At 43.0% G+C, this 25,178-nt stretch overlaps 1 protein-coding gene across 6 annotated transcripts in view; it reads left to right on the top strand.

Annotated features, from left to right (window-relative positions):
* MTR (5-methyltetrahydrofolate-homocysteine methyltransferase) overlaps positions 1-25,178 on the top strand; it is an 84,795-nt gene that overhangs the window by 49,980 nt on the left and 9,637 nt on the right. For 5 of the 6 annotated variants that reach the window (XR_013992617.1, XM_081038870.1, XM_081038871.1 and 2 more), the window contains 9 exons: positions 738-890; positions 2,694-2,801; positions 3,780-3,880; positions 11,083-11,150; positions 11,484-11,604; positions 18,761-18,842; positions 20,990-21,088; positions 22,114-22,189; positions 24,855-25,010. Coding sequence is in view for 5 of the 6 variants with exons in the window: in XM_081038870.1 (XP_080894996.1) it covers positions 738-890; positions 2,694-2,801; positions 3,780-3,880; positions 11,083-11,150; positions 11,484-11,604; positions 18,761-18,842; positions 20,990-21,088; positions 22,114-22,189; positions 24,855-25,010 (964 nt within the window). In the remaining variant the exon portion in view is untranslated. The remainder of the gene's footprint in view (positions 1-737; positions 891-2,693; positions 2,802-3,779; positions 3,881-11,082; positions 11,151-11,483; positions 11,605-18,760; positions 18,843-20,989; positions 21,089-22,113; positions 22,190-24,854; positions 25,011-25,178) is intronic. The other variant, XM_081038872.1, reaches the window with a different exon arrangement.

The raw sequence follows: 25,178 nt of genomic DNA, 5'->3' as shown, positions 1-25,178 counted from the left end.
GGAATTTTAGGCAAGATAAATAATCTCTTGGCTTCAGTTTCCTCATTTGTGAGTCTGGAGAATTGCAGTTCTTTTTTTTTTTTTTTGGCTCTGGAATTTAACTTTTAACTTTTTGAGATGCACGTATTTCAAGTTGTGGAATTAGTCAGCGACGTTCAGGGATCCTTTAACTGGGGCCGCTGGAGGTTGGGGCTTGACCACCGAAGGCTGGATACGAAGGCTGGATACGTCAGTGGAGGCTCCATGGATTTGAACTTCACCGAAGGGCCCCGCCCATTGTCTTTCCTCCCTGGCCCCTGGCACTGCAGTGAGAAGACGTACTGATTTCACAGGAGATACTTATTAATGTATAATCTGGTAAACCACTAGAATAAAAAGTGCATTTTATTATGAATTTGAACTTCACTTATTAGTACGTCTTCTCTCACTTATAGCTCACTTTTACTGAGTACTTTACACTTTACATAGGTGTCTCATTTAACCCTCAGCGTAACCATATGAGGCGGGTACTATGTATCTTGTAATCTAGGAAACTGAGCCTTAATGGGTTTCCTGCATTGGTGATAGGAGGAGGCAGGATTTGAACCCAAGCAGTCAGGTTCCCAAACCTGCACTCTTAAGCATTTCTGTGATTCGTTCTTTGTTTGGACTTAAGCCAATGTTTTGTGTAATTTTCTTTTTTCCTAATTTTTTCTTTTCTTTCTTTCTTTCTTTTTTTTTTTTTTTTTTTTTTGTAGGGCATTGAAAAACATATTATTGAGGATACTGAGGAAGCCAGGTTAAACAAGGAAAAATATCCTCGACCTCTGAATATAATTGAAGGGCCTCTGATGAATGGCATGAAAGTTGTTGGTGACCTTTTTGGAGCTGGAAAAATGTTTCTACCTCAGGTTGGCAAAAGATGGGGGGAAATTTTCACAACTGAAAGAAAAAGTCTGTATCTTTCAATAAATAGTAAGTTTGGCTATAGTTCCAGGTTTTAATTTTGATAAGAGCTCAGGGCCATTGAGATCTGGTCATTCTTTCTCTACAAATATTTAGGAGTAATGTCTAGAAAAATCCATCTTTAGGGTGATGTGGAAGTTAGAGGTGATCTGGAAATTCTTAGCTCCTAATCTTCATGTTCTGATCTTCTGTACCACCTCTTACCCCAGTACCTATCCACTTCTCTGCAAATTATATAAAATAAAGCCCAAGGTTAATTTAAAATTAATAGTAACATTTGATTTGACTAACCAGTATCCATTTTTTAGAATGCATATTTTGGAAAAATCATTACCATTTTAAATAGTGATAGACATTAAATGATATGTTTCGAGTAAGACCAGAACTCTCATTTTGATTTACAGAAGCTTCTTTCCACATCAGTCTCCAATACTTGGTGAGCCATCTGGGTTTGGGGCTGTGAGGCCTACAAAAAACTACACAGCTCTGTTCTTATTTTCGTTTTAATTCCTTATCCTGTATTGTTGATTGCCCACTTCCCTTCATAGCGTTCATCCTTATTTTAACAGCTTTGTTGCTTTATAGTTAACGTACACTAAGCTGCACGTAGTTAAGGGACACAGTTTGAAGAGTGTAACGTGTGTGCACCTTCACCATGTCACACTCACTCGGGACCAGGAAGAGGTCCTTCTCCTGTCTTCCTAGCCCCCTCCAGTCTGAGGCACTTCCTCAGTCTGTTCTCCATGATGTTGACTTCTTTTTAATTTTCACTTCTGAGGTAAATTTCGACTTACAGACAAGTTGCAAATGTCAATTATAAAGTGTCTCTCTGTCCCTCACTCAGCCCTTTTCCCTAATGGGAACATTTTTACTTGACTGTAGTACAATTATCAGAACCAGGAAATTAGCTTTGGTATAGTACTATTAAACAAAGACCTTATTCAGATTTCACAGTTTTTCGATTACCATTATCTTTCTGTTACAAGACCCCACATTGTTTTTATCCTGTGTTGTCTAACATTTCCTCTTAGAACCTTGACTTTTGAAGAGTTCAATATAGCTATTTTGTAGACTGTCCTTCAATTTGAGTTTGTCCTGATGTTTTCTCATTTTTGGCAAGAATAACACAGAGTGATGCCGTGTCCTTCTCAGTGGAGCATGTCGGAGGCCCATGGTGTCGCTGAGTTTCATTACTGGTGATATTAACCTGGATCATTTGGTTAATGGCATCTGCTAGGTTTCTCCATTGTAAATTTACTTGTAGGGAGAAACTTTGGCACAGTGCACATAACCTATTTCCCATCATCCTTCCACCCATGAATTTTAGCATACGTTGATAGATTTTGTAAAAGACCCTGTTTTTGCTTAAGCATAAGCTTTAATTATAAGTAAATTATAATGCTTTGATTTGAGAAGAAAAGGCTGAGAAGAGGCTCATGGTGGAGAAGCTTGGACCTTGGAGAAGTGAAGGAGGGACTTCTAGACAGAAAAGATAATGTGCAGAAGTGCAGAGGATAGGAATTGCAGCATTTGATTTCTAGCCTTGTTTTTCTTTTTCTGTACCTCATTCGTTGGCCCTCCCCACAAGGAACTCACTCCTTACCCTTCCCACTGTCAAAAGTGGGCTCAGTGTGGCTGACCTGAGGTCAAAGCATACATTTGTAATTCATGCTAAATTTTCACAAGTGGCAATTAGCAAACAGTTAGGTGGCTTGGTAACGATGTCTGACTCTCTATGTTTTTCCCAGGTTATAAAGTCAGCTCGGGTCATGAAGAAGGCTGTTGGCCACCTAATTCCCTTCATGGAAAAAGAAAGAGAAGAAACTAAAGTGCTTACTGGCATCGTGGAAGAAGAGGCAAGTCATTTGTCCAGGCTTCTGGTCGCTGTGAGGAACTGGCCTTGAAAACACTTACTTGGGTAGGGTAGGGACCATGGTGTTTGTCATCGAAGATAAGATAGAGAAATGATCTATTTTACCAGGTATCGCAATACCCTGGGATTTGCCTCTGAATGTGGATTTATGAAATTTTTAATATGAACGTAATTTTTCAAACAAAGCCCATGATTTCAAGACAAAACCAGTTTGTTCGTTCATTCATTCATTCATTCGTCTTTGACCATTTACAGAGCTTCTATGTGCCAATTACACTGTAGCTGCAAAGATCTGTCCCTACCCTTGAGGTAATTGAGTAATGTTTGGTTTTGGAAAACCTCTTAAGTGAATGTCCTCTGTACACTGGTAATGTCCTTGGCATGACGTCTGGATTCAATTTAATTCTTGTTGGCTGCACCACCACAGCGAGCACTAAGCTTTGACCATGTTTAGCACTCTGTGAAGCTCAGCCAACTAGGATTCTGAATTCTTAAATTGATCAGAGTTTGAGAACGGCTCAGACATAATATTTATAAATATCCCGCTGGCTTTGCATGCCTTATTTTATTTTTTTGCTGACAATGCATGGAACAACAGTGTTTATGAAACAAGAATATAATCAAATGCCCTCTGTCCCTCAGACAGTTTTTGGGTTAAGGAGATGGCCTCCAGCTATGGGGTTGTTTTGCGTTTGAACCAAAGCTGGTCTTTGAGGTGATGGAACCCACGATCTCGGTTGGAGCTCCCTGAGCTAACGAACCCAGCGGGCCGTCTGTGAGCTGCGCGGGCTCACAGCTTCCTACTTGCCAAGCACATGATTTGGGCTCTGGGTCTGCTTTGAGGTTGTCTTCGTGGTATTACATTGCTTTCTGTGCCGACACCGGTCTGGCTCTAGAGCACTGGTGATCTGCTTGGAAATGACCACAGCGATGCTTAGTGGCTTGGCTTCTCTCCCTGTAGGACCCTTACCAGGGCACCATTGTGCTGGCCACCGTGAAAGGGGACGTGCACGACATAGGCAAGAATATCGTCGGCGTAGTCCTCGGCTGCAATAATTACAGGTAAGCCGGCCGCTTTCTTCTTAAAAATAAAAGCAGTAACAGGATGATTCGTTACCAGTGGGAGCGGTAAGGGATGTCAGTGGATGGTAGAGGCCATTTGTAATTTCATTTTCCTTAGGGTGTTTTTGCGTTTTCCGTGTTGAACACACCTTTTCAAGTGATTTAAGTTAGTAATTGTTTAATCTGTTGTATGTTTAATAAGGACAAAAAGCATAGTAAAAACGATTCACGCAGGCTCGAAACAACCAAGAGGCTTCCTAAGCCTTGACCTTGGACCAGAGGCTCCAATAAGCAGAACACTGGGCTCCGACTCATGGCCAGTGGCGTGGAGCATATTCCCTTTTTCCTCTCAATAAACTGCCGTATTTTAGAGCCACCCGTCTTCTAAGACTTTGGTTAAATGGAGTTTTATAAGAAGGCTTTGACTGTACAATTTTCTCTTTGCTTTGCTTAGAGCAGGACCATACAAGCCTCTTGGTGATGAAGCTACATTTTGGAATGTTGTATACAAGTGAAATCCCTTTCTGACATATCTCATTGTAGTGAATAAATATTCAGCACAAAGTTATTTCCTTGTGAGAGCTGATGACCTTTAGTAAATGTATGTTTTGCTCCAATTTCAGCATATTTTTTATAATCAAATCCTAATGTAACTGATGCCTTCTCTGGTCCATGTCCAACCAGCAGTCCCTTTGAGTCATGGACTCTCCCCCGTGTGCTGTTCTCTCTGTGCAGAAGAGAGACAGACGTGCTGCAGGGACAGCTGTGCCCCTCAGAGCTCCTTTCTGCTGTCCGGTAACAATTACCCTTTAACCCTCCTCTCTACTCTCAACATGTTCATCCATCTCTGCATTCAAGCTGATTAAAGGCAGCTAAGAACCACTCAGGAAGGCTGGAGAGAGGGCAGCTGGGTCCAGATGGCACCTTTTTCCCTCTGTCTTCACAAGTTTGCCCACCTACTCACTATCAAAAGACTTAGCATTCTCTCCTGGTCCTGGAAATGGGGAATGTTGTTCTCAGAATGCATTATTTCTTAAAAAGACATTGAGGTGGTTGTAATGAGAATTTAACTGTGGAGTAAGTATTTGGATAAGGTGTTTGCTTCCTAAAATCTACGAGACATTCATGTTACCTTTTCAAACCTGATGTTATTGGTTTCTAGTTGCATTCTTCATCACTATTAGTTACAATTTAGTTCAGCTAGTAAATGCTTATAAATCATCTGCTACGTACCGTGCATTATACTAGAGACACCAGAATGATTTCGTTGACTTTTCTCTGTTCAAGGAGTTTACTATTTATCAGGCTGAATAGTCAGGTACATATTCAACTATGATAGGACTGTTGAAATGATAACTTGTGAGTTAACTTCCTAAAGCATTCTTGAGATATCATTGTGATGTGTTTATCATTTTTATTTAAAAAAATGGCTAAGTAGCTGAGGGAATCAGACTAGGATTGTCTTTCTGACAGTAAAGGTATTTTAAGAGGCCAGGGAGAGCTGTGGCATTTCTCCAGGGTGCTACTGGAGCTGGATGTCAGCAGATGTGAAAGCCTGCTGCTTAAACCTTCCCTCCAGCACACCCAGCTCCTTCATCTGTCTTGTGCGTTGAAGGGCTGCCTATCTTTGCTAGCAAGTCTACCTGGAGCGACATCTTCTGATGAAACTTTAATTATTCCTTTTACAAAAACACAAGGGAGTGTGCAAACTTTTCTATGGTCACACGCCGCTTCGGGTCTTGTGTCTGTTGGCATTTTGTGGTGTCAATTAGCTGACATGTGCCCGGAGACGCACCTTATATAGTAGATGTGTGTCGGCTGAGTGTCCGTGTCACCCAGCCGGAGTCTACCCTGCCATCCAGCACCAGGTCCCAGAGCACCTTTTGTGTTCCTGGTTCTTTGTCACGGAGGCGGTAAATCTCACGAAGGGATACGAATCTGTTTTCTTTGAGGAGGAAAAAAGGTAAAGAAGACTGAAAATAATAGTGCTGTCTAGACAGAAAACATATTATGAGGATGATGCAACAGATTCTTTGATGCTGTTAACCTCTAAAATAAAAGGCCTCTCAAAGGAGGGGCAGTAAGCATTTATGGAGATGAAAAAGAATGGCTGTTCGGGAATCATTAACTCAGGCACAGCCCAAATAATACTCTGGTTAGGAGACAGAGGCAAGGGGTATTGATGAAAAGGGGAAAGGGGACGACGACATCCACAGGAGAAAGGCATTTCTATTGCTGCACAGAACAGCGATGCCAATTCTACACAGTGTTTGGAAGTTTGAGTTCAGTAGTAATCAGTTCAGTAGTCATAACATTTGCTTTCTTGTTGTCCTTGCAAACAGTTCTTTGAGACACAGTGTTGCCCTAGGCCTGGTCCAAAGGTTCTTTGCCCTGTTTTAATCTTCCAGAGGTTTGAGGCATAAGACATGCAAGGCATTTCCTTTGGGATGGCAGCTCTGAATCCATTTTAAAGTGGCTCCATGTACATTATTGTTTATAGTGAGATAGAATTTGCAAATTGGAGAATTTAAATAGATCTAAGGATGTATCCATGAGTCCATTAGCAGACCATGAGTCTGCTAATCCTAACATTTGTTTACCAGTTTACAATTTATATAGTGCTTTTATATACTATGTTTCCCTAAAAATAAGACCTAGCTGGACAATCAGTTCTAATGTGTCTTTTGTAGCAAAAATTAATATACGACCCGGTAACACAACACAACACAACACAGCACAGCACAGCACATCAATCACCTGGGTTGTATATTAATTTTTGCTCCAAAAGATGCATTAGAGCTGATTGTCTGGCTGGGTCTTATTTTTGGGGAAACACAGTAACTGATTTTTTTTGTTTTATTTTGTCTTTTCCTTTCTTTTCTTTCCCCCTTCCTTTCTTTTTATGGTTTTGATCCTGTTCTGCCTGCCTCAATTATTGTATTTTCTCATTTTACAGATGGGAAAACCGAGGCTTAGAGAAGTTAAGTGATTTCTTTGTGGTCACACAATTGTCAAGTGGCATGACATTCAGGGCTTCTGATTGCAAAGTCGAAACTATGCTATGTCAGCTTACCTTTCAATATTTATTCCAGTTATAATGTTAAACAACTTTAACTGTAATATCTAATACTGATATTCTAGTTATATGGCTCTTAAATAATTTCAAATATTTAAAAAATATTATTGATCAGATATTTGATTACATCAAAGTAGATTTTAGATATATTTTTTAATAATAATTGTGTAAAGATCAACTTGGACTTTTGCCAGTTAACTGGTCATGCATATTTTTTAATTGTGTTACAGTGTTAGCTGAGTGAGGAAAATGACTAAGGCAAGGGCGCATGGGTCTAACCTGTGCTGTTCACCTCACGTGCTCACTTGATGGTTACTCAGAGGCTTTCAGCTTGTGTGTGTGTACGGATATATGTACACACACATATGTTATATATTTTATGTGTATAGTTTTCCAGTGTTATTGAGATGCAGTTGACATATAACAGTGCGTAAGTTTAAGGTGTACAAGGTGTTGATTTGATACACTTCTGTGTATCAAATTAGCTGTAGTGTTAGCTGATACCTCCACCCATCACATAGTTCCCATTTCTTTTTGTGGTGAGAACATTTAAGATCTGTCTCTCCTAGCACTTTCAAGCACATAATACAGTATTGTTAACTATATTCTCAATGCTGTGTATTACATCTCCAGACCTTACTCATCTTCCAACCGCAAGTTTTAACCCCTTGACCAACAACAACTTATTTCCCCCACTCCCAGCCCTTGGTAACCCCCATTTCTTCTGAAGAGTAAAAGGGACTTCATCACAATATTTATTTTCTGAATTGTATGTAGTTTTTAATAGGACTGGATGCCATTGCTAAAGCAGTCGGTGCAGCTTGCATTGTTATCTGAATTAGAAGCCCAACTTAAATGCTTGTGTTCATAGCTGTGTTTTAAGCATTTTAGAAAGATGATTATAAAATCACTTTTCTCATAACACGCATTTTTATTCTCTTGAATCTCTCATGTGGCAAAATAAAAGAATGTGGAAGGAAAGGCCTGGGGATATGGGGTGTAGCTCCAAGCAAAGGAAGGAGACTAAGGAAAAGCCGAGGGAGATGGAGCCGTGTGGTGGGGAGGCAGGAAGGGGTAGTGGAGGTGAGACAAAGTGGAAGGGATGGTGGGTGGAGTGGTGGCAGCACAGAAGGCAGGGCTGGGCGTGGCCCGCCAGCCGTCAGATCCTTTCCTTCCGCCAGACTTCCCAGGGCCAGCTTGTTATAGTGCTAGTCTCTGTCTAGAATGCCCTCTTTTCCCTTCATCTAGCTCATACCTATACTTAGTTTTTCAAAATTTGGCTCTGGTGTCACCCTCCTAGGACGCTTCTAATTGTCATCCAGTTTAGATGGCTTCCCACAACACGCTGTAAATGTGTCCATTGTAGCACTTGTCACACTGCTTTCTGGTTCAGAACTTGCCAACAGGTTCTCCACTCAGATGTGCTGAGACGGATCCCCTTGTTCCTCGAGGGTGGGCGGGGGCAGCGTCAGCCCTACGTCGGTTGTCCCTGGCAGTGAGAGCCTCCTTCCAGCAGCCCAGTGCCCTACATACCTTTTCTCTGCACGGAAACAGTGAGACACCTGACTGTTCCCGACAAGGCTTCTGAGCAGGCCATTGAGTTGGAAATCAGTTTTCAGACTTCTTCGCCTCCACTGACCAGTGGTTGTGTCTCTCTTTGGTTGACTGCTCCCTGTGCAAACTCTTTACACAGAAGTGCTCCAAGGCTCAGCCCTGGGGCCTCTCCTCTGTCTGTCCTCACTGCCCAGGCTTGTGCTTCTCACACTGTAATGTGCCTGCTGACCACCTGGGGATCTAGTCAGAAGGCAGATCTGATTAAATAGCTCTGTGCCTGAGGTTCTGCGTTTCTCATGAGCCCCCAGGTAATGTCGGTGCTGTTGGTACAGGTTGCTCAGCTAGGGTCACACGCCCTTGAACAGGCTTCTGTCATCTCATCCAGTCTCGTGACCATAACACTATGTAATAGGCTGGCAAGTCCCAAGTTTTGTCTCCAGCATGGATGTCCCACCTGAATGGCAGACTTGGATATCCAGCTGATTCCCTGAGAACTCCATTTGCATAGCGACAGAAATCTCAAACGTAGTATTTGAAAATTGAGCTAATTGACACCAATAAGATGCTGTCTCCGACCTCACTGCCGACAATTTTCTCCTCCCGATTTCTGCCCAGCCACAAGCTCTCCTGACTCTTCCTCAAACAAAGCTGGCATGCTGAAGATGCTCCTAACAGATACACTGCTCAGAATGAGAAAAAGAAGTGGGCGCTGAAGCATTCTTGCCATCAGACTGACAATTTTAATTTAATTTTAAGACTATGTAATGTTAAAAACAGTCAGCTTTGAAATGTATGCCTTTGTGTCTCAATTTAAAAGCAATATGGTATTTTGCTTAGTTTTATATGTAACAGTCTATACTTTGTCATAGTTTAACAAAAGATCCAGTTACCAGACATTTTTCAATATGCTAAAAAATAAAAAGTGGCACCGTCTCACTTGTGTCATAACCTGCAGAGTCACATAAAAGCCCATAGCATTTTGTGCTAACACAGTTGACTATGGTTATTGTTAATTTGAAATTGCTTTTTTACTGAGAATTCCATATGTCTAGTTTATTTAAAATTTTTGAGTAACATGGGAACAATCTAAAAAATCCAACAGTTTAAAAGGGGGTATAGTGCAAAGCCCCTGGTGTTCAGCACCCACTCTTACCAGCTGATATTATGTCAGGAAGGAGTTCTTAGGCATTGATCTTTTTATTTAAAATTATTTTGCCTATTTAATTTTAAGAATTAATAACATTATGAAATAAGTGAAAATGCATGCTGTAGTTTTTAAAACATCTTTTAAACAAATACTCATGAGAAAAAAATATAAAAATGATTCTTTCTGGGTACTCTAAATCTAGAATTTTCTAGAGCAGGAATTCCATTTTTCTCTGAGTACCAGAAAGTGGTCTCCTCTATGAATTCCTCAGGTATTATTCTACCCTCTTGCAGAGCACACTCGGCCTTCTCTGCCGAGGGCCTGTCCTCCCTCTCAAATGTGCCCCCCCACAATCAGCTGTTCCTGTGGATCTCAGCCCATCTCTCTCAGTGCACTGCCCCCTCATTCAGCCTCCCTCACCCTTGACTTAAGTAACCAGATTTCCTTATCATCAGCTTCTCATGTGCATGATTATCCTTCTCTTTGGCTTCCATGGGGCATATATGGTTCAATAGATATTTATGGAGTGAACTTCCCCAGAATTTTTATTGGCCCAAATGGCTAAGAGAATGGGTTTTGATGTCAGGTCCTGGTTCAAATCCCAACTCTGCTACTAAGTAGTTGAGTGACTGGACAAGTTGCTTCACTCCTCTGGGCCCACGCTTTCCTGGGCCTCCTTCATTAAAATGGAGCCATAGCAGTGCCTCATCACTGAGTTGCTGTGAGGGTGAAATGAGATTGCTTATGCAAAAAGCTTAGCATAGTGGAAATAAGCCAAGTTCCCATTGGCAGATGAATGAACATATAAAGTATGGTGTGTCCATTATGCTGAGTGCAGTAAGCCAGACACAAAGGACAAATAATGCGTGGTCCCACTTATATAAATATCTACAATAGGCTAATTCACAGAGACAGAATGTAGAATTGAACTTACCAGGGGCTGAGGGAAAGAGAGACGGGGGAGTTGTTGCTGAATGATTAGAGAGTTTGTTTGGGGTGATGGAAGAGTTTTGAAAATAAACAGTAGTGCTGATGGGTGTACAACACTGAGACTGACTGTAATTAGTGCCACTGAATTGTGCATTTAAGGACAGTTAAAAGGGCAAGTTATATATGTTACCATAGCTTTAAAAAGTAAGTCTAATACACCAGAAACTACTGAATTGTGTCCTTTAAGTGCTGTGTGAATTATATATCAATAAAGCTGCTTTAAAAAGCTTCACATGATACCTGGCTTCCAGTGAGCACTTAGGGAAGGGAATGGTGGTTGTAGTTGTGGTTGTTGGTAGTGAGCCTTTCGGTGTGATTTCCGTTTATATCAGAGCAGTTTATGATGGCTAAATAAAAAGGTTCATTTCAGCTTTGTCTCCAGTGAGAAATTCAGCTTTCACATTAATTCTCTCACATCTCATTTCTATACTCTAGGGTTATTGACTTAGGAGTCATGACTCCCTGCGACAAGATCCTGAAAGCTGCTCTTGACCACAAAGCAGGTACGTGCAGCTGTACTGGCCCCCTCCTCCCCACACCCCAGCATCTATCCATCAGGGACTAATATGCTCCACGCGTAAGGCTGGTGGGACAGTCAGTCAGGTGCCAGTTCCTACACGGGCAGTGCTTTCAGTACCACTTACAATGGGGCTTGAAGATGGGAACAGTCAGAAAAGATTCTAGTCACCTAGTCAGAAAAGGTGTCTTAGAAATTGAAAATTCATATTGGGTTTTGGGGTCTTTATTATAAAGTTTTTAAAGCGAATTTTCAATTTTCATACTTTTGCTCCTTTTCTCACATCCTTCTTCTTATGTCCTTTTTTTTAAAATAATAGATATAATTGGCCTGTCAGGACTCATCACTCCTTCCCTCGATGAAATGATATTTGTTGCCAAGGAAATGGAGAGATTAGCGATAAAGATCCCGTTGTTGATCGGAGGGGCCACCACTTCGCGGTAAGTCATGCTCATGAGTCTTGTGCTTCCCGCACGTTCTCGGAAATGCCAGTGTCTGAAGGCAGTGATGAGACCTGGCTTTCCCCTTATGCTTGTTAGCACATTGGCTCCTGTCTAAACACTTGGACTGGGCTGCTCTTCACTTGGCCCAGAGCCGGAATCCCTTTGGCGCCTGCTACTGTAGGAACCCTTTGGGATCCCCACCCTTTGCCTTTCTTAGGATTCCTTCGCCTTGTAATAGTCCTTTTCTTAATCCCCTCACCACCCATTCGGTTCCTGTGATTTCTAATAAACACTCCTCTGGAAATCAAACTAAGTGCAGAAGCTGTGGTTTTGGGCACAAAGACGTGGCTTGAACGTCAGCCCCACTCTATCCTGAAGCAGGGGTCCGACTGAATAATTACAGGTTCCTCTGAGGAAGCTCTGACCTGGTCGTAGTGGAGACAGAAAGCCACCCTAGCGAATGTATCAGAGCATCACTTTGCGAGGTTGTTTTTGAAAAGGGGAACCTTTGGGTTAAACAGCTTAAAGAGGAGGAAATTCACATTTGATCCCATGATCATTATTTATTTTGTCCCGTTTTTCCTGGGATCATGATCATAATGATATTTGCTGAGAAATATGTGTATTAGACTTTTTGTGACATGTTCCTCTGGCACTGTGGATGAAAAAGGGGTGCTGTCATAAATCATATAAATCCCTAATTGGGCAGGCCATGGATAGTCACGCCTCAGGCCTTTAACTTCTGTAGTGAAAGGTTCTAAGCCAGCCCTGCCCGTTGTTCTCGTTCATTTAGGTTAACACACCTTTGAAATGCCACAAGTGACGCCCCTTGAAGGCGTAACCACCCTCTAAAAAGCACATAGTCTTAACTATCCTGTAATCCAATCTCTGCCTTGCTTTCTCCCACCTCCATCTGATCTTCCTTAGTTCCCTCCTTAATTCCAAATGCATAAAAGAAACTGCAAAACTGTCATTCTCCGGGGCATTTGACACCTTGCTTCTTGGCAATTGTCATCAGTGTGGGCTCTTACAAACATTCCCTGCAGGTTTGGACATTCTTACGTCGACGGCACATACGTGCACTTTGTCAGGGGACGGTGTCCAGGGGGAGCTTGGAACTGGATGATCCCACAAAGCATTCGGTTTATTTTTCTGATGCAGAAATACACTGGAGGTCTGATCAGAGCTATTCCAGAGTTCCTTTCATACTCGAAATAACTATGATAAGCCACTTGCATTAGTTAGGGTTCTCCAGAGAAGCTAGTATAGTCAATATATGCAGAAACTAGTCAATATATGCATCTATATTCTCTCCCCCTCTCTAGGGAGTGTTGATGTGTCTATCAGTCTTGAGTCCAAAGGCTTCTGGAGGCAGAAATCCGTCTTCCTTGGGGACGTCAGTCTTTTCATGTACAGCCTGTAACTGATTGAGTGAGGCCTACCCACGTGGCAAGGGAAATCGCTTCACTCAGCCTATTGATGCAGTGTTAGTCCCATCCAAAATACACCTTCACTGAGTCATCTAGATGCTGTTGGACCAAACACTGGGTCCTGTGAACTAGCCCGATTGACACATAAAATTAACCATTGTCCCATTTGTAATCTACAGGGATCATTTTCACAAGTAGTTACAGTGTTACATGTCATTTATCCACTAATTGCTTTGTGTGCTTGAGGAATCAGTAGTGTGGCTGTTGCTGCTCACATTAGAAAACACGGTTTGTTTTTTCACGAAGGACTTACCCACTAGGACATGTGGCAGATCGATCTCCAGGGATGTGACCAAGCGTTGACAACTGGGGTGCCAGTGAGCATGGCCTTGGGTAACTGATAATTGTGGTGTGAATATTCAACTGGTCATTAACTTAGTAAAGAGAATGGAAGGAGAATCTTCCTTCCATTTTTTTTGTCAGACATGAATTACCTCTTAAAGTCATGGTAAAGTAGAATAAATAAATATTTAGATGAGCAGATGTAATGAAACACATTATGAGTTATGTAAATGTGATGCTGGTTTCAAAGTAAGAACCATTTTATATGGGAGGACACTACACTCAGAAGTTCAAGATCAGGAAACCACATTGCTACTTGTGCAAATTGGAACATTTCCAAATAGTCCATTCAGTTTTACCAAGTGAGAGCCATTAGATTGATGAGGTTTTTAAAAAAACATTCAGAAGTAACATGTCTAACTGCCCAAGATATATCACTGGTAAAATTAGCCATAAATGACTCTTAACAGTTACAACCTGATATATCAGGTTGGAATTAATCAGATCAGAAATCACTCACTGTCTCTTCATGCCTTTGCAAATGTCTCTCCCTGTCTGGGGAACCGTGACTGTGTTCCTACCCAGAAGCAGACAGCTGGGTCCCTGGACGCCCCAGGTTTTTTCCAGCTCTCCGGTGCTTTGTTTCTCCATGAGCTCTGCCCCTTCTGGATCCCTTCTCTCATGCCTGTTGTAGTTTCGGGGAAATTATTTGGGAAAAAAAAAGCCAGCAGCAGTGCTTCCAAGTAACCACTTCCTTCTCCAGCATGGTGCTCGAGCAGCCTGGAAGAACTTCAGTGTAAATTCCTCGTTCCAACTCCATTGGAAACAGTGACAGTGGGTGTCTCAGACCTGGGGTCGTGATTCACCAAGCCCTCTTAACGAGCTCTGTCACTGAGGTATAACAGTCATTCAGCAAAGCTCACAAATCAAAGATGCACAACTTGATGAAGTTTTACCAAAATGACCCCAACCCTGGAACCACCCGCGGATCAAGAAACAATATTAACAGCACTTGGAACTTCACTGGGCTCCTTTCCAATGACAATCAATAACCACTGTTCTGTCTTCTGTCACCATAGACCAGTGTTGCCTACCTTTCAGCTTTCTACCAATGGAATCCTGTTACAGACTTTTCTTCTGTGTCTGCTTATTTTGCTCAACATTGTCTGAGGTCCAAACGCGTTGTTACAATAGTTGTTTTTTTCACTTCCCATTATGGTACAGTATTCCATTGTGTAATGTCGTATGGCTTATTTATTGTCCATGCTGCTGTTGGTAGACATTTGGGTTTTTCCAGTTTGGGGCTGTTATACCGATGCTGCTATGTGTGTATTTCTGTCCTGACGCTAACATGCTGGATCATAAAATACGCATATAATTGTCTGCATTTTGATATTGCCAGGTTGTTTTCCCTCCCACCGGCAGTTATCAGAGTTCCAGTTAATTCCACATCATTTTCCATTTTATCTATTGCTGTGTGTATGTAATAATATTTTGATACAGTTTTCATTTGTATTTCTCTGCTGACCGATGGTGTCGAATACCTTCTCATATGTCTAGTGACCATTTGGATATGGTTTTTAAGTCTTTTGTTTTAATTGGGTATTCTGCCTTTTTTCTTACTGATTTGTGTGCATTCTTTATTTATATTGGATACAACAAGCTCTTTAACAGAAATATATTTTGCAAATAGATTTCCAGCATAGCTTGCACTTTGCAGTGGGGTTTTTGAATCACAAAAGTTCTTAATTTTTGTGATGTCTGATTTATCCATCTCCGTTATGGTTGGTGCTTTTTGCATCTGTGTAAGAAAGCCATCTACTCCTAGGGGAGTCAGCTCTGCTAGAAAGTATTAAGGAGTTTGAATGCCTCAGAAGCCCTCTGAGAGCCTTCTTATTACCTTCTGCAGGCCTGCTGACCACTCAGCAGTGCTCCAGACCTTTCCTTCACTGACTGTTTAAGCAAATGGCAGCTCAGGACTTCTGGGGTGTCATGAGAGCAGACCTCTGAGGGGCGGTAACATCATGGCTTTTCCCAGCCTCAGTGGCCTGCGGCCCCATGAGAGAATTGGAACTGTCTTCCCAAGACTGTTGACATGAGGCTGCAGGCTGTCTAACAGATGAGGTCCACAGGTTTGTATAGACTTGGGGTCACTGAGGGGTGGAAATATGGTTGGAGTGTCCCTTTATAACCTGTGGCTATGAGAAATGGACTGTTCTCCAGTGTGTCATACAGATGGTTTTGGTATCACAAACCCAAATTGACTTTCATGGGAATCTGGTCCTGTCAGCTACAGAACTTCTCAAGGGCACAAGTCTGGCAGTTCGTTAGCTTTCAGCTTTTAACTGGTTCAAAGCCAGTAGCTGTAAAATGTCTTTTCAATTATTTTCTGTGAATAATGAAGAATTCAAGAGGAAGTCACATTGTTCAAAGCTAGAGGTAGTTTTCTTTTTAATTGTTAGGAAGTTAGGTGCTAATTCACATAACTGATATTATTTTCCTCTTTCAGTTGAGTGTAAAGAAGCTTAGAGTTTAGGTCTGTGTACAGGATTTCATGGAATACATTTTATATGATGATTTTAGTCCTGATTGCTTCTTAATTTCCCCATCTTTGTTTTTCCTTTCTCTCATCAAATTTTCAGTTTTGGTCGTGCCACATTTATGCGAAACTCTTTAAATTAATTCTGGGATAGGATATCGTCTGAAATAAATGTTTGGAGTACTTATTGTTTTTCAGAGTTTTTAAGAAGCTCTTCTATGGGTAACATTACCATGCCCATTTGGCAAGTGCAGGCAATGCCCACCTAAACCCTTAGTGTTGATGCTTGACTTAACAGAGATTCATTTGCAATTCAGCCTCAGCTCTAGCCCTTCGCTAGAGGTATATAGGAAGGAGAGGAGGAGTCCAATGTTTTGCATTTTTTCAGACATCAGAAAGAAGTCTTTGTCCAGCTGGACAAGACTGCAGAAATGGGAGCTTAGAAGAAAGTGGAATCAATGTTTTATTATTTTATAAGGAAACCAGAAACACTCTCAGTGGCTGAGCAAGCTCAAATTTCGTGCCTGTGCTCATCTAGCTTTGCCAATTTTTGCATTGGAAAGTAGCACTTTACTTTTTATTTATTCATTTAAATAGTGGAACCCATCAGTTTTTTCTCAGTCCCTTGTCCAGAAGTTCATCAAAGAAAATGGCCAGGAACCTTGGATGCTTAATAAATATAAATTATGTTTATTTTAAATTTTAAAATATACTGGTTTTCTTTAAGAGAAAATGCCATCTAAGTCCATCAGGCTTAAAATAATGTTTCCTGGAAGCACTTCATGCAGAATATATATTGAAATATATTTGTGTGTTCTAGGAGCTGACCATCTGAAGGAGAGGAGCAAGCAGAGTCTGACTTGTGTTCTATTTTGAACCTGGAAGCAGCTTCTTTTCCTACTGTTTGCAAAATCTTCCCCCTCAGAACACGCAGGAGAGCTTCCAGCCTTGGTCCCTGAGCACGCAGTGGGCACAGAACAGGCCCTGAGGGGGCAGTGAGTGTGCTCAGCCGCTCCCAGGCCGCCGGCTGCCTGCTGCTCTGCACCCCAGCCTCCCGGTCCAAATGTCACCAGCGCTGTCTGGTTTAGGCCTGAGCCTGTGTCTCCTAGCACTGTTCTTGTGGATTATGGCGTTAGCTGCTTCCTGTTCATGTACCGAGGTTCGCTCAGAAAGGGGTCAGAAAGTGTCTTGTCTGTCTCCTTAGGAAGGAATGTGTAGAGCCCTCCCTTGAGAAGCCTATGAAACACACACGTGTATTGCACCTTTAATATTCTCTTGGTGTTTAACAATTACCTCAGTAATCCACACTTACTAGAACATGTCGGATGATTCAGAGGACTGTAAAGTCGAATTTCGTCTCTCCCTTCCCGCCTTCAGTCCCACCTCTCACCTCCACATAACCAATGTTGACACTTTGATGTGTAGCTCTGTGTTTTTTCTAATATACAGAAACTTATATATAAAGTTGGTTGGGGCAAGTTGTTCGTGGTAGTATTTGTTTTTAAAAAATGTAGAATTGTGGGGCAACGGGATGGCTTAGTTGGTTAGAGCACGAGCTCTCAACAAGGTTGCCGGTTCATTCAATTCCCACATGGGATGGTGGGCTGCACCCCCTGCAACTAAAGATTGAGAACGGCGACTAGACTTGGAGCTGAGCTGCACCCTCCACAACTAGATTGAAGGACAATGACTTGGAGCTGATGGGCCCTGGAGAAACACTCTGTTCCCCAATATTCCCCAATAAAATTTAAAAATATATATATGCAGAATTGTATTAAACATACTGTTCTGCTACTTTGTTTTTTCCTCACATAATAGCATATTCTGGACATCTTTCCAAATGAAAATACATTTAGTTCGGGAAGGAATATGTAAGTATCTGACTTGGGGCAGAGTGCAGCTTGCTGCTTTAGGGGAGAAGGAAGGAGGAGAGAAGGCAGAAAGCACTGCGCACCGCAGGGCTGCTGTGGCTGCCCCCTTACGTGTAACTGTCCACACTTCCCTCCCATCTCTAGAGCCCTGGTTTACCTGCGGGGAAGCAGGGCAACGCAGTTTCAATTTTCACTTTATGTGTTATGTTCTGTAATGAAATAGCAGATATGGAGCCTCTGCTGTTGCTATAAACATTCAGTCATCAGGGCAATTGCTTTGCACTTCAGTTAATTGGGTAATTTTAAGGATTAAAGGGTCTTTCCTCCTCAGTACTGCCAGTTTCATGTTTGGCAATAGGGATTTGGGGCTGCGCCAATGTTAGTATAGAATGTTTTTGTTGCTTGTGCCTCTCTGTGTTTTGTGTTGCCTTCACTTAGGGCCGAGGTTCCTTGTTACAAGTTCAAGGTGGGGTTGAGCTGGGGAATGGTGGTGTGTCCCAGGGACAGGGCACGGCAGCAGAGACTGATGTCCGTGTCCCCTTCCTAGTGTCTGGTCCCCCAGGGGCCCTGGCTGTTATCCCAGCTCATTGGGAGGAAGAAACAACTTCACCTTCATGGCAGCAAAATGCAGTTGCCTGGGCTGTCTGGCTGCCTTCGTTCAGACAGGCTGCTAATGAGCGCAGGGTCGCAGGCTCCTCCCCTTGTGGCAGAGGGCTGAGGACAAAGTGTCTCATTTGTCACAGACTTCTTTGTAGCCTGGGCCAGCAAACCCATGTCTTTTCCCCATCTTGGGATGGGGAGAAAGTTATTCTTGCTTTACCAGGGAAATCTGAAGTTCAGTATGTGGAAGTACCCTGAAATCTTTCTCTGGAAAGCACTGTAGAAACACATTATCTCTAATGGTTCTGAACGAGTTGTGTAGGAGCTGTCAGCACTGATGGATATGTTTTTCCTCTGACCTCTCTTTTCAGAACCCACACAGCAGTTAAAATAGCTCCAAGGTACAGTGCGCCTGTAATCCATGTCCTGGACGCATCCAAGAGTGTGGTAGTGGTAAGTGTGGGGCCTTACCTTATTTCAGTATGCTGTAAAGAGAGAACAGATCATTGAGAGTCAAGGGGATTACCAAACATCTACTCATTTTTGTCCAGTTCTACTCAAAAATGTGAAAGAACAGCCCATAGCTTGTGAAGGTGTCACTGCCGTTGTATGTGTTTCTGGAAGGAGGGCGGTGAGTGCCAGGGGCTTTCAAAGCCCACTTACTTCTTGAATGAGCAGCCAGCATGCTGGTCTGACAGGAGCCACGGGACCAACACACCTGTGACCTTGTCACCAACCCAGAGAGAGAGATCTCAGCTGTTTAGAAATACTTACAAACATGCACATACGCTGTCTTAACTCCATGCCAGAGCTAAAGGAATGTAGAATTTTTTAAATGACCCGTTTCTAGATGGAAAAACGTTTAACCTGGAATAGGCCAGCTGACTCGACTCAGAGACAGAAAAGCATTCACTTGGTATTCCAAACCCAGAATAATAGATTCTTTTTTCTTGGTGAATGCAATCAACAACTCACCTCAGTGTGTTCTTCCTGCTTTTCTCCTTCCTTTTGCTCCGAGTTCTCATCAAAAAAGCGCAATTCAGAAACCACTAGTCCAACTGTCACGTTATGCAGATGAGGAAAGTTAGTGAGGGGACTGGTGCTTTGTGAGACCACAGCCTGAAATAGGGGGATCACATTTCCTGTGCCATTTTCCAGAGGAATTCTTTCAGATCTGTGTATTTATTTGCATGAAAGTTATACAATAATTGCTAAGATTATTAAAAACTTATGGTGTGCCGGGCACTGTGCTAGTGCTTTGTGTGGGTTCTTGATTTAATGCTGATGAGGTAGATACTTTTATTACTCCCGTTTCACAGATTAGGAAACAGGAAGGAAGCGGTTAGTAACTCTTGAGGCCAGACGTCCATCAGGAGGCAGGTCGGAGATCAACTACAGGTGGTCTTATTTTATGCTACATTAAACTTGCTCCTACTAAATATTTACTGATTCTCCTATATTAAAAAGGATAAAGTTAAGACAGGCTGGAATTATAAAACTGCAGTTTTTTATTTGCCACTGATACTTGCAAATAAACTGCATTTCTGCAACTCAATTTTAAAATAATTTTTTGTATCTTATATTTGGATTTTGCTTTATATTTGCTTATATCAAGTTCATAGTTGCGTCCATAGGCACTGTGCTAAGTGCTTTATGTGGGTTCTTGATTTAATCCTGATGAGGTAGATACCGTTATTACTCCCGTTTCACAGATTAGGAAACGGGAACGAAGCGGTTAGTAACTCTTAAGGCCAAAATGGGCCTCTTTTTAAGGTGTGTAGCCTTTTCCAATGCTGATGACTGAACATTTCCCACGTGGAGGCCAGGCTGTTGGGCCTATCAAGTACAGTGGTGATGGCCCTACGTTAGGGAAGGACATTAGCTATGAAGGAATCAGCCCTCTGGTTCCATTTTGAGGGCAGTGTCTTAAAGAGCTAAAGCGGTGAGAGCCCGGCCGAGGATGGGCTTTACCAGCCAAGTGGCTGGCAGGTGTTAGTCTTCTCATGTACTACAAGGAAATGGGCACATTTTGTAGTTACTCAAACGTAAGTCCAATGATGAGTCATTTGGGTCATTGCTAGTGACTCTTCAGGAGTTTCCAGGTGTGTCACTCTCTGTGGAGTCATATGGACAGTGCTTAACTCTGCCACTGCTGCTGTGTGACAGCGTGTGTGGGCATTGCCAACCAGGCAGGCTCATCTGAGCCGTGGTATTGGGCGTGATCAGTCATGTGGGCACCCACGTAACTGACCTCGGTTACTCAGTTCTTAACCCCTCCAGAGATCAGTAGGTACAGCATGAGGCAGGTCCCCTACACGTCACGTCGTTAGCATAAACCATCTGGGGTGGCCCAAGGCCCCAGGTAGATAGGGACACTCTTATCAAGCAGGATGTTCCAAGGGCCAGTCCTTGCTTTGCAATGTGCAAGATCCGAACACCCCAGGACCACTGAGTTACCCTGTATGGCACAGCCAGGCAGAGAGGAAGTGACATAACACAGGGAAGCTTCCTGAAGGACGTGTCACCAGAACTGACCAGGGTTGCACGTTTTATCGTCTCTTTTGCTCTGTGGTTATTGGACTTTGATCTTGTGTTTTCAGTGTTCCCAGCTATTAGATGAGAATCTAAAGGACGAGTACTTTGAGGAGATCGCGGAAGAGTATGAAGACATTAGACAGGACCACTATGAGTCTCTCAAGGTAAGTGACAAAAACCGGTCGCAGCTTGTTTGGGTACTAAAATGAGCCTATAGTTTTTAATGTAACTTCAGCGTTCTGAGGTTTAGAATCGTTTTAGAGAAGTCCTATTTTCTAGTTCAAATCAGAGTTCTTCAGTGTCTAAGTTCCCGATAATTTTTGGTTATATTAAAATTAATCTTATTTATTCCTGCAAACATGTATTGGGTAGTACGTAGTAAGTGTCAGGTGCTCTGCTAGATACCCAAGTTATGGGAATGAATAAAACGTGAGCTCATACCCGGCAGGGAAACGGGAATTGAAACAGTGTGCTAAGATGACTCCACAGATCCCTGTTCTTGAGGAAATAATGGAAGCAAACGAAGACGTTAGGACAACGTGAGCCTCTGTATCTGACTGCCCAGCCCTGACTGCTGACTGGTGTGGTCTCTGGCCCTTTCTAGATGAGCTCCAGGCACCCGTGGAGAATAGGCTTAATGACTCTGTAGAAGCCATTGTGGGTATTTCTTGCTGGTTTTCTTAACTCTAGGCTTTGTGTGGGGGATGCATGTTGGGCGTAGCTAGGCAGGTAGAATGAGATAACACGTAGCATGAAGAAAACATGTTTCTGAGGTATTGGCTAGCCCCAGACACTGGTTGCTTCCCCTCTCCTTGGGTTTGCCCAAAGGTGAGAGTTTCTTAGCTCTGTCTTTGGGTCCTCCGGGCGGCGGACAGCAGGCTGCTTGACCCTGGCCTCGGGTGTTCTAAAAGTATAGGCTGTAGACTTCACGGTTCAGGCTGCAGATCAGCTTCTTATTTGTGTATCAATAATTGCTGGATGTTTATTGAATCTTTACTCTCTACTGTTGTGGTGCTGATGCAAAGCCATATTAGGTGGAAAAGAAAGAGCTTTTTAGGATGTGAATTTTCATTAATAAAAGAGTTTGTTTTTTTAAAAAAAAACTCACATACTAGCATTCTTGAATGTACTTCCATAGTAGCAGCTGAAAACCTGAGTCTCAGAATAAATAACGTCCTTTTTTTCATAGGAGAGAAGATACTTAACCTTAAGTGAAGCTAGAAAAAACGGTTTCCATATTGACTGGCTGTCCGAGCCTCACCCAGGTCCGTTTGTCTGTCGGGTGGAGAAAGGCTGCGAGTGGTAACGGTGGGCTGAAGGGACCTTTGCATTTACTTGGCTACAGACTCACACTGGCAGCTAGAGACTCTTAATTGTGTCTAATAACAAAAATAAAAGCAAACAGATACCGTCTCAGGAGAACCAAACACTGTCCTGAGATTGACCAGCTGCAGCTCCCTGGTCAATCTTAACAGAAGTGCTGTTATCCCCACTTTCATTTGAAGATGCTGAGCGTGGGGTAATAACTTGGAAAGTTTGTAGGATTCTGTCCTTGATCTGTCTTCTAAACCCACACTCTTTCCTCTGTGCTGTGCTTGAGTGGGCCCCCTTCAGTTTGAAGCAAGTTCTGGAGAACTGCCTGGGTGGCTCTGTCACTGTGTTGGCCTGGGTCCCAGGCTGGCCCAAGTGTCGACGTGGAATGTCTGAAATTGAAAATGCCTTCGCATTGAACAGACCTTTAAAACATCTCAGCAAAGAAGGATCTCCTGTTTCATGCTCACTCTCTCTCATTCTCTCTCTGGATGCTTCTCTCTTTTAGTTGCTTATATTTGGTTTCCTCCCTTTCACATTCCTAGCCACCTTCCTTGCTTTAAGTAGGTGTTCACGAGGGAATAAAATGTGTAAGGTGTTTTGACAGGCTCAGAGAGGCATGAGATACAAATGTAGAAACGAGACAGGTGAACAGGGGTTATGTTAATTAAGTCCACATTTCCAAGGTAACAGCTCATATCAGCTTTCATTGCTCACAGACTCTGTGTTTTACACATGCTCAGCAGAGCTGAGAGGATTAAGTCAGAAGTGCTGAGTTGAGTGTGGTTTACAGGGAAGAATGAAGCTGGAGTTGGAGGCCTGGTTTTAATCCCACCTTGGCTCTGTGTCATCTAGTGACCTTGAGCATCTTACTGCTCGTTTCTGATGTGTAAAAAAGGAGCTGCTTTATGGAAATGTTGTGAGGACGAAATAAGATAGATGTGTAAACCTTTGAAAGCTATAAATCACCAAATGGTCCAAACTATTTTTTTCTCTTTACCTTTCACTATGAAATTGGAAAAATATCACAAGAGAAAGTCACATATATACAACACATCTTAGTGGAAATAGTTCTCTGAAGGTCACGGCTCCAAGGCAGCGGTGGACCCTTTTCCAGTGGTCATTTTACCCCCAGTACAGAGTCTCTGCAAAGCTCAGGACCTGCTGTCCAGGGGTCGTTGGGACTCTGAGGTAGGGCCCTTAGACACTCGGACTGGCAGCTAGAGACTCTTCATTATCTGATAACAAAAATAAAAGCAAACAGGTACCGTCTCAGGAGAACCAAACACTGTCCTGAGATTGACCCGGAGCAGCTCCCTGACACAACTCCCACTTTCATTTGAAGGACAACCCACCCTACAGTAGCTACAGGGAGAAAGAAGGGCTCTTCTCTCAGGGTCCTTGGTGCCAAAACCTCAAACAAAATCTTAAGCCCTGGAAGACAAGCTTAATCAAGAACAACATCCTGCAGAGTCAAGAACAACATCCTGCAGTGACTCTGCAGCCAGACCTTTCTCCTGCCTTTCCAGGCAAGAGGAGGCTTTATCAGGAGGCTCTCTGTAGTTTCCTTTTCGTTAACAAACAAATCAGCACGCTCGAATGTTGACAAAGAAGGGCTCATCCTGCATAGTAAAAAGATGAGCAGGAATTCATGGGAAAGAGTTACTGTAAACATTATGAAAAGGGAGAGGTTTCCAGCCAAAATTAAGCTGCTCAGACTTTTGCGGTATTTTTACCTCTCATTTTTACTATCTAAGAGAGAAAAATACTCTTGAGACTTCTGTTCCCCCAGAGCACCTGAGACTGGAGGGTAGGGTATGCTCTCTGATCCCTGTTTACAGATCAGGGAACAGGACAGGAGGGCTAGGAAGTGGCCGTGGAGTTGTCACTTTGGACTCTGGCCTGACCCCACAACAGGCTTGAGGGTAGGGGGCGCTATGGCTGCTCCTGATGTTTGGGAAGGCTCAGGCCTCCATCTGTCTCTGAAGTCAGCACCGTGATTTCCCTGAGGATGTATTTTAGACTCGCAAGGAGGCATAAAGAGCAGCACATTGAACGTTCACGGATGCCCATTACCACTTAAGAAATAGCCCACTGCCCACTTTAAAACACGAACGGTGCGTATGTAGCGAAGGTCCCTCTGTGTCTCCGCCTCTCCCCGCTCTGCATGATCCTGAACTTGAAGCCTCGTGGCCATGCATTTCCTTATACTTTGACTACATGCATATATAGCAGTAGGTAATTAGATGATTGTTTCATGTCTTTAAACTTTATACACATGTATTTCTACAGTGCTCTTTATTTTAGCATTGTCCTCCTTTGTACATGCGAAGATTAGCCCAAGTCTGTATTTTTCTTGGGTGGGTTGGAGATGGAAGGGTTGCAGGAAGTTTCCAAGGGTGATGGAGTCGGTCGGCTGCAGGGGAGAATAGTTTTATTTAAGATTCACTGCAGAATGACTCCTTCTCCACAATGATTTCAAGTTCCCCTCTTTGTAAAACAACTCCTACGGGTGCCAGGAGGGAGGCAGAGCGTGGGAGCCGACAGACAGCGGGAGCCAGCCGGCCAGGGGGGCCTGTGGCGGGCAGGCAGCGCTGACAGGGGGCTCCTTCCCTGCAGTGAAGCCCACGTTTCTTGGAACCCGGGTCTTTGATGACTACAGCCTGCAGAAGCTGGTGAACTACATTGACTGGAAGCCTTTCTTTGACGTGTGGCAGCTCCGGGGCAAGTACCCGAATCGAGGCTTTCCCAAGATATTTAACGACAAGACCGTTGGTTAGTTCCTAAGTCCTTCTTCCCGCCCTGATGTTGGCCACACAGCGCCGGGACTTTGCAGACGAGAATAGGTGGGGAGCTGAGGGTCTCATTATGCAGGAGACAGTGTACGGTTATCATGTAACAGGATATGCTGTGCCTGCTCGGCTCTTTGAGGGTCTGTCTTTA

This window comes from Rhinolophus hipposideros (assembly GCF_964194185.1).
Source record: "Rhinolophus hipposideros genome assembly, chromosome: 26".
In the NCBI taxonomy this organism is placed as follows: domain Eukaryota; kingdom Metazoa; phylum Chordata; class Mammalia; order Chiroptera; family Rhinolophidae; genus Rhinolophus; species Rhinolophus hipposideros.
The sequence above is the reverse complement of the archived record's forward strand: the minus strand, read 5'-3'. Positions and strand labels throughout refer to the sequence as shown.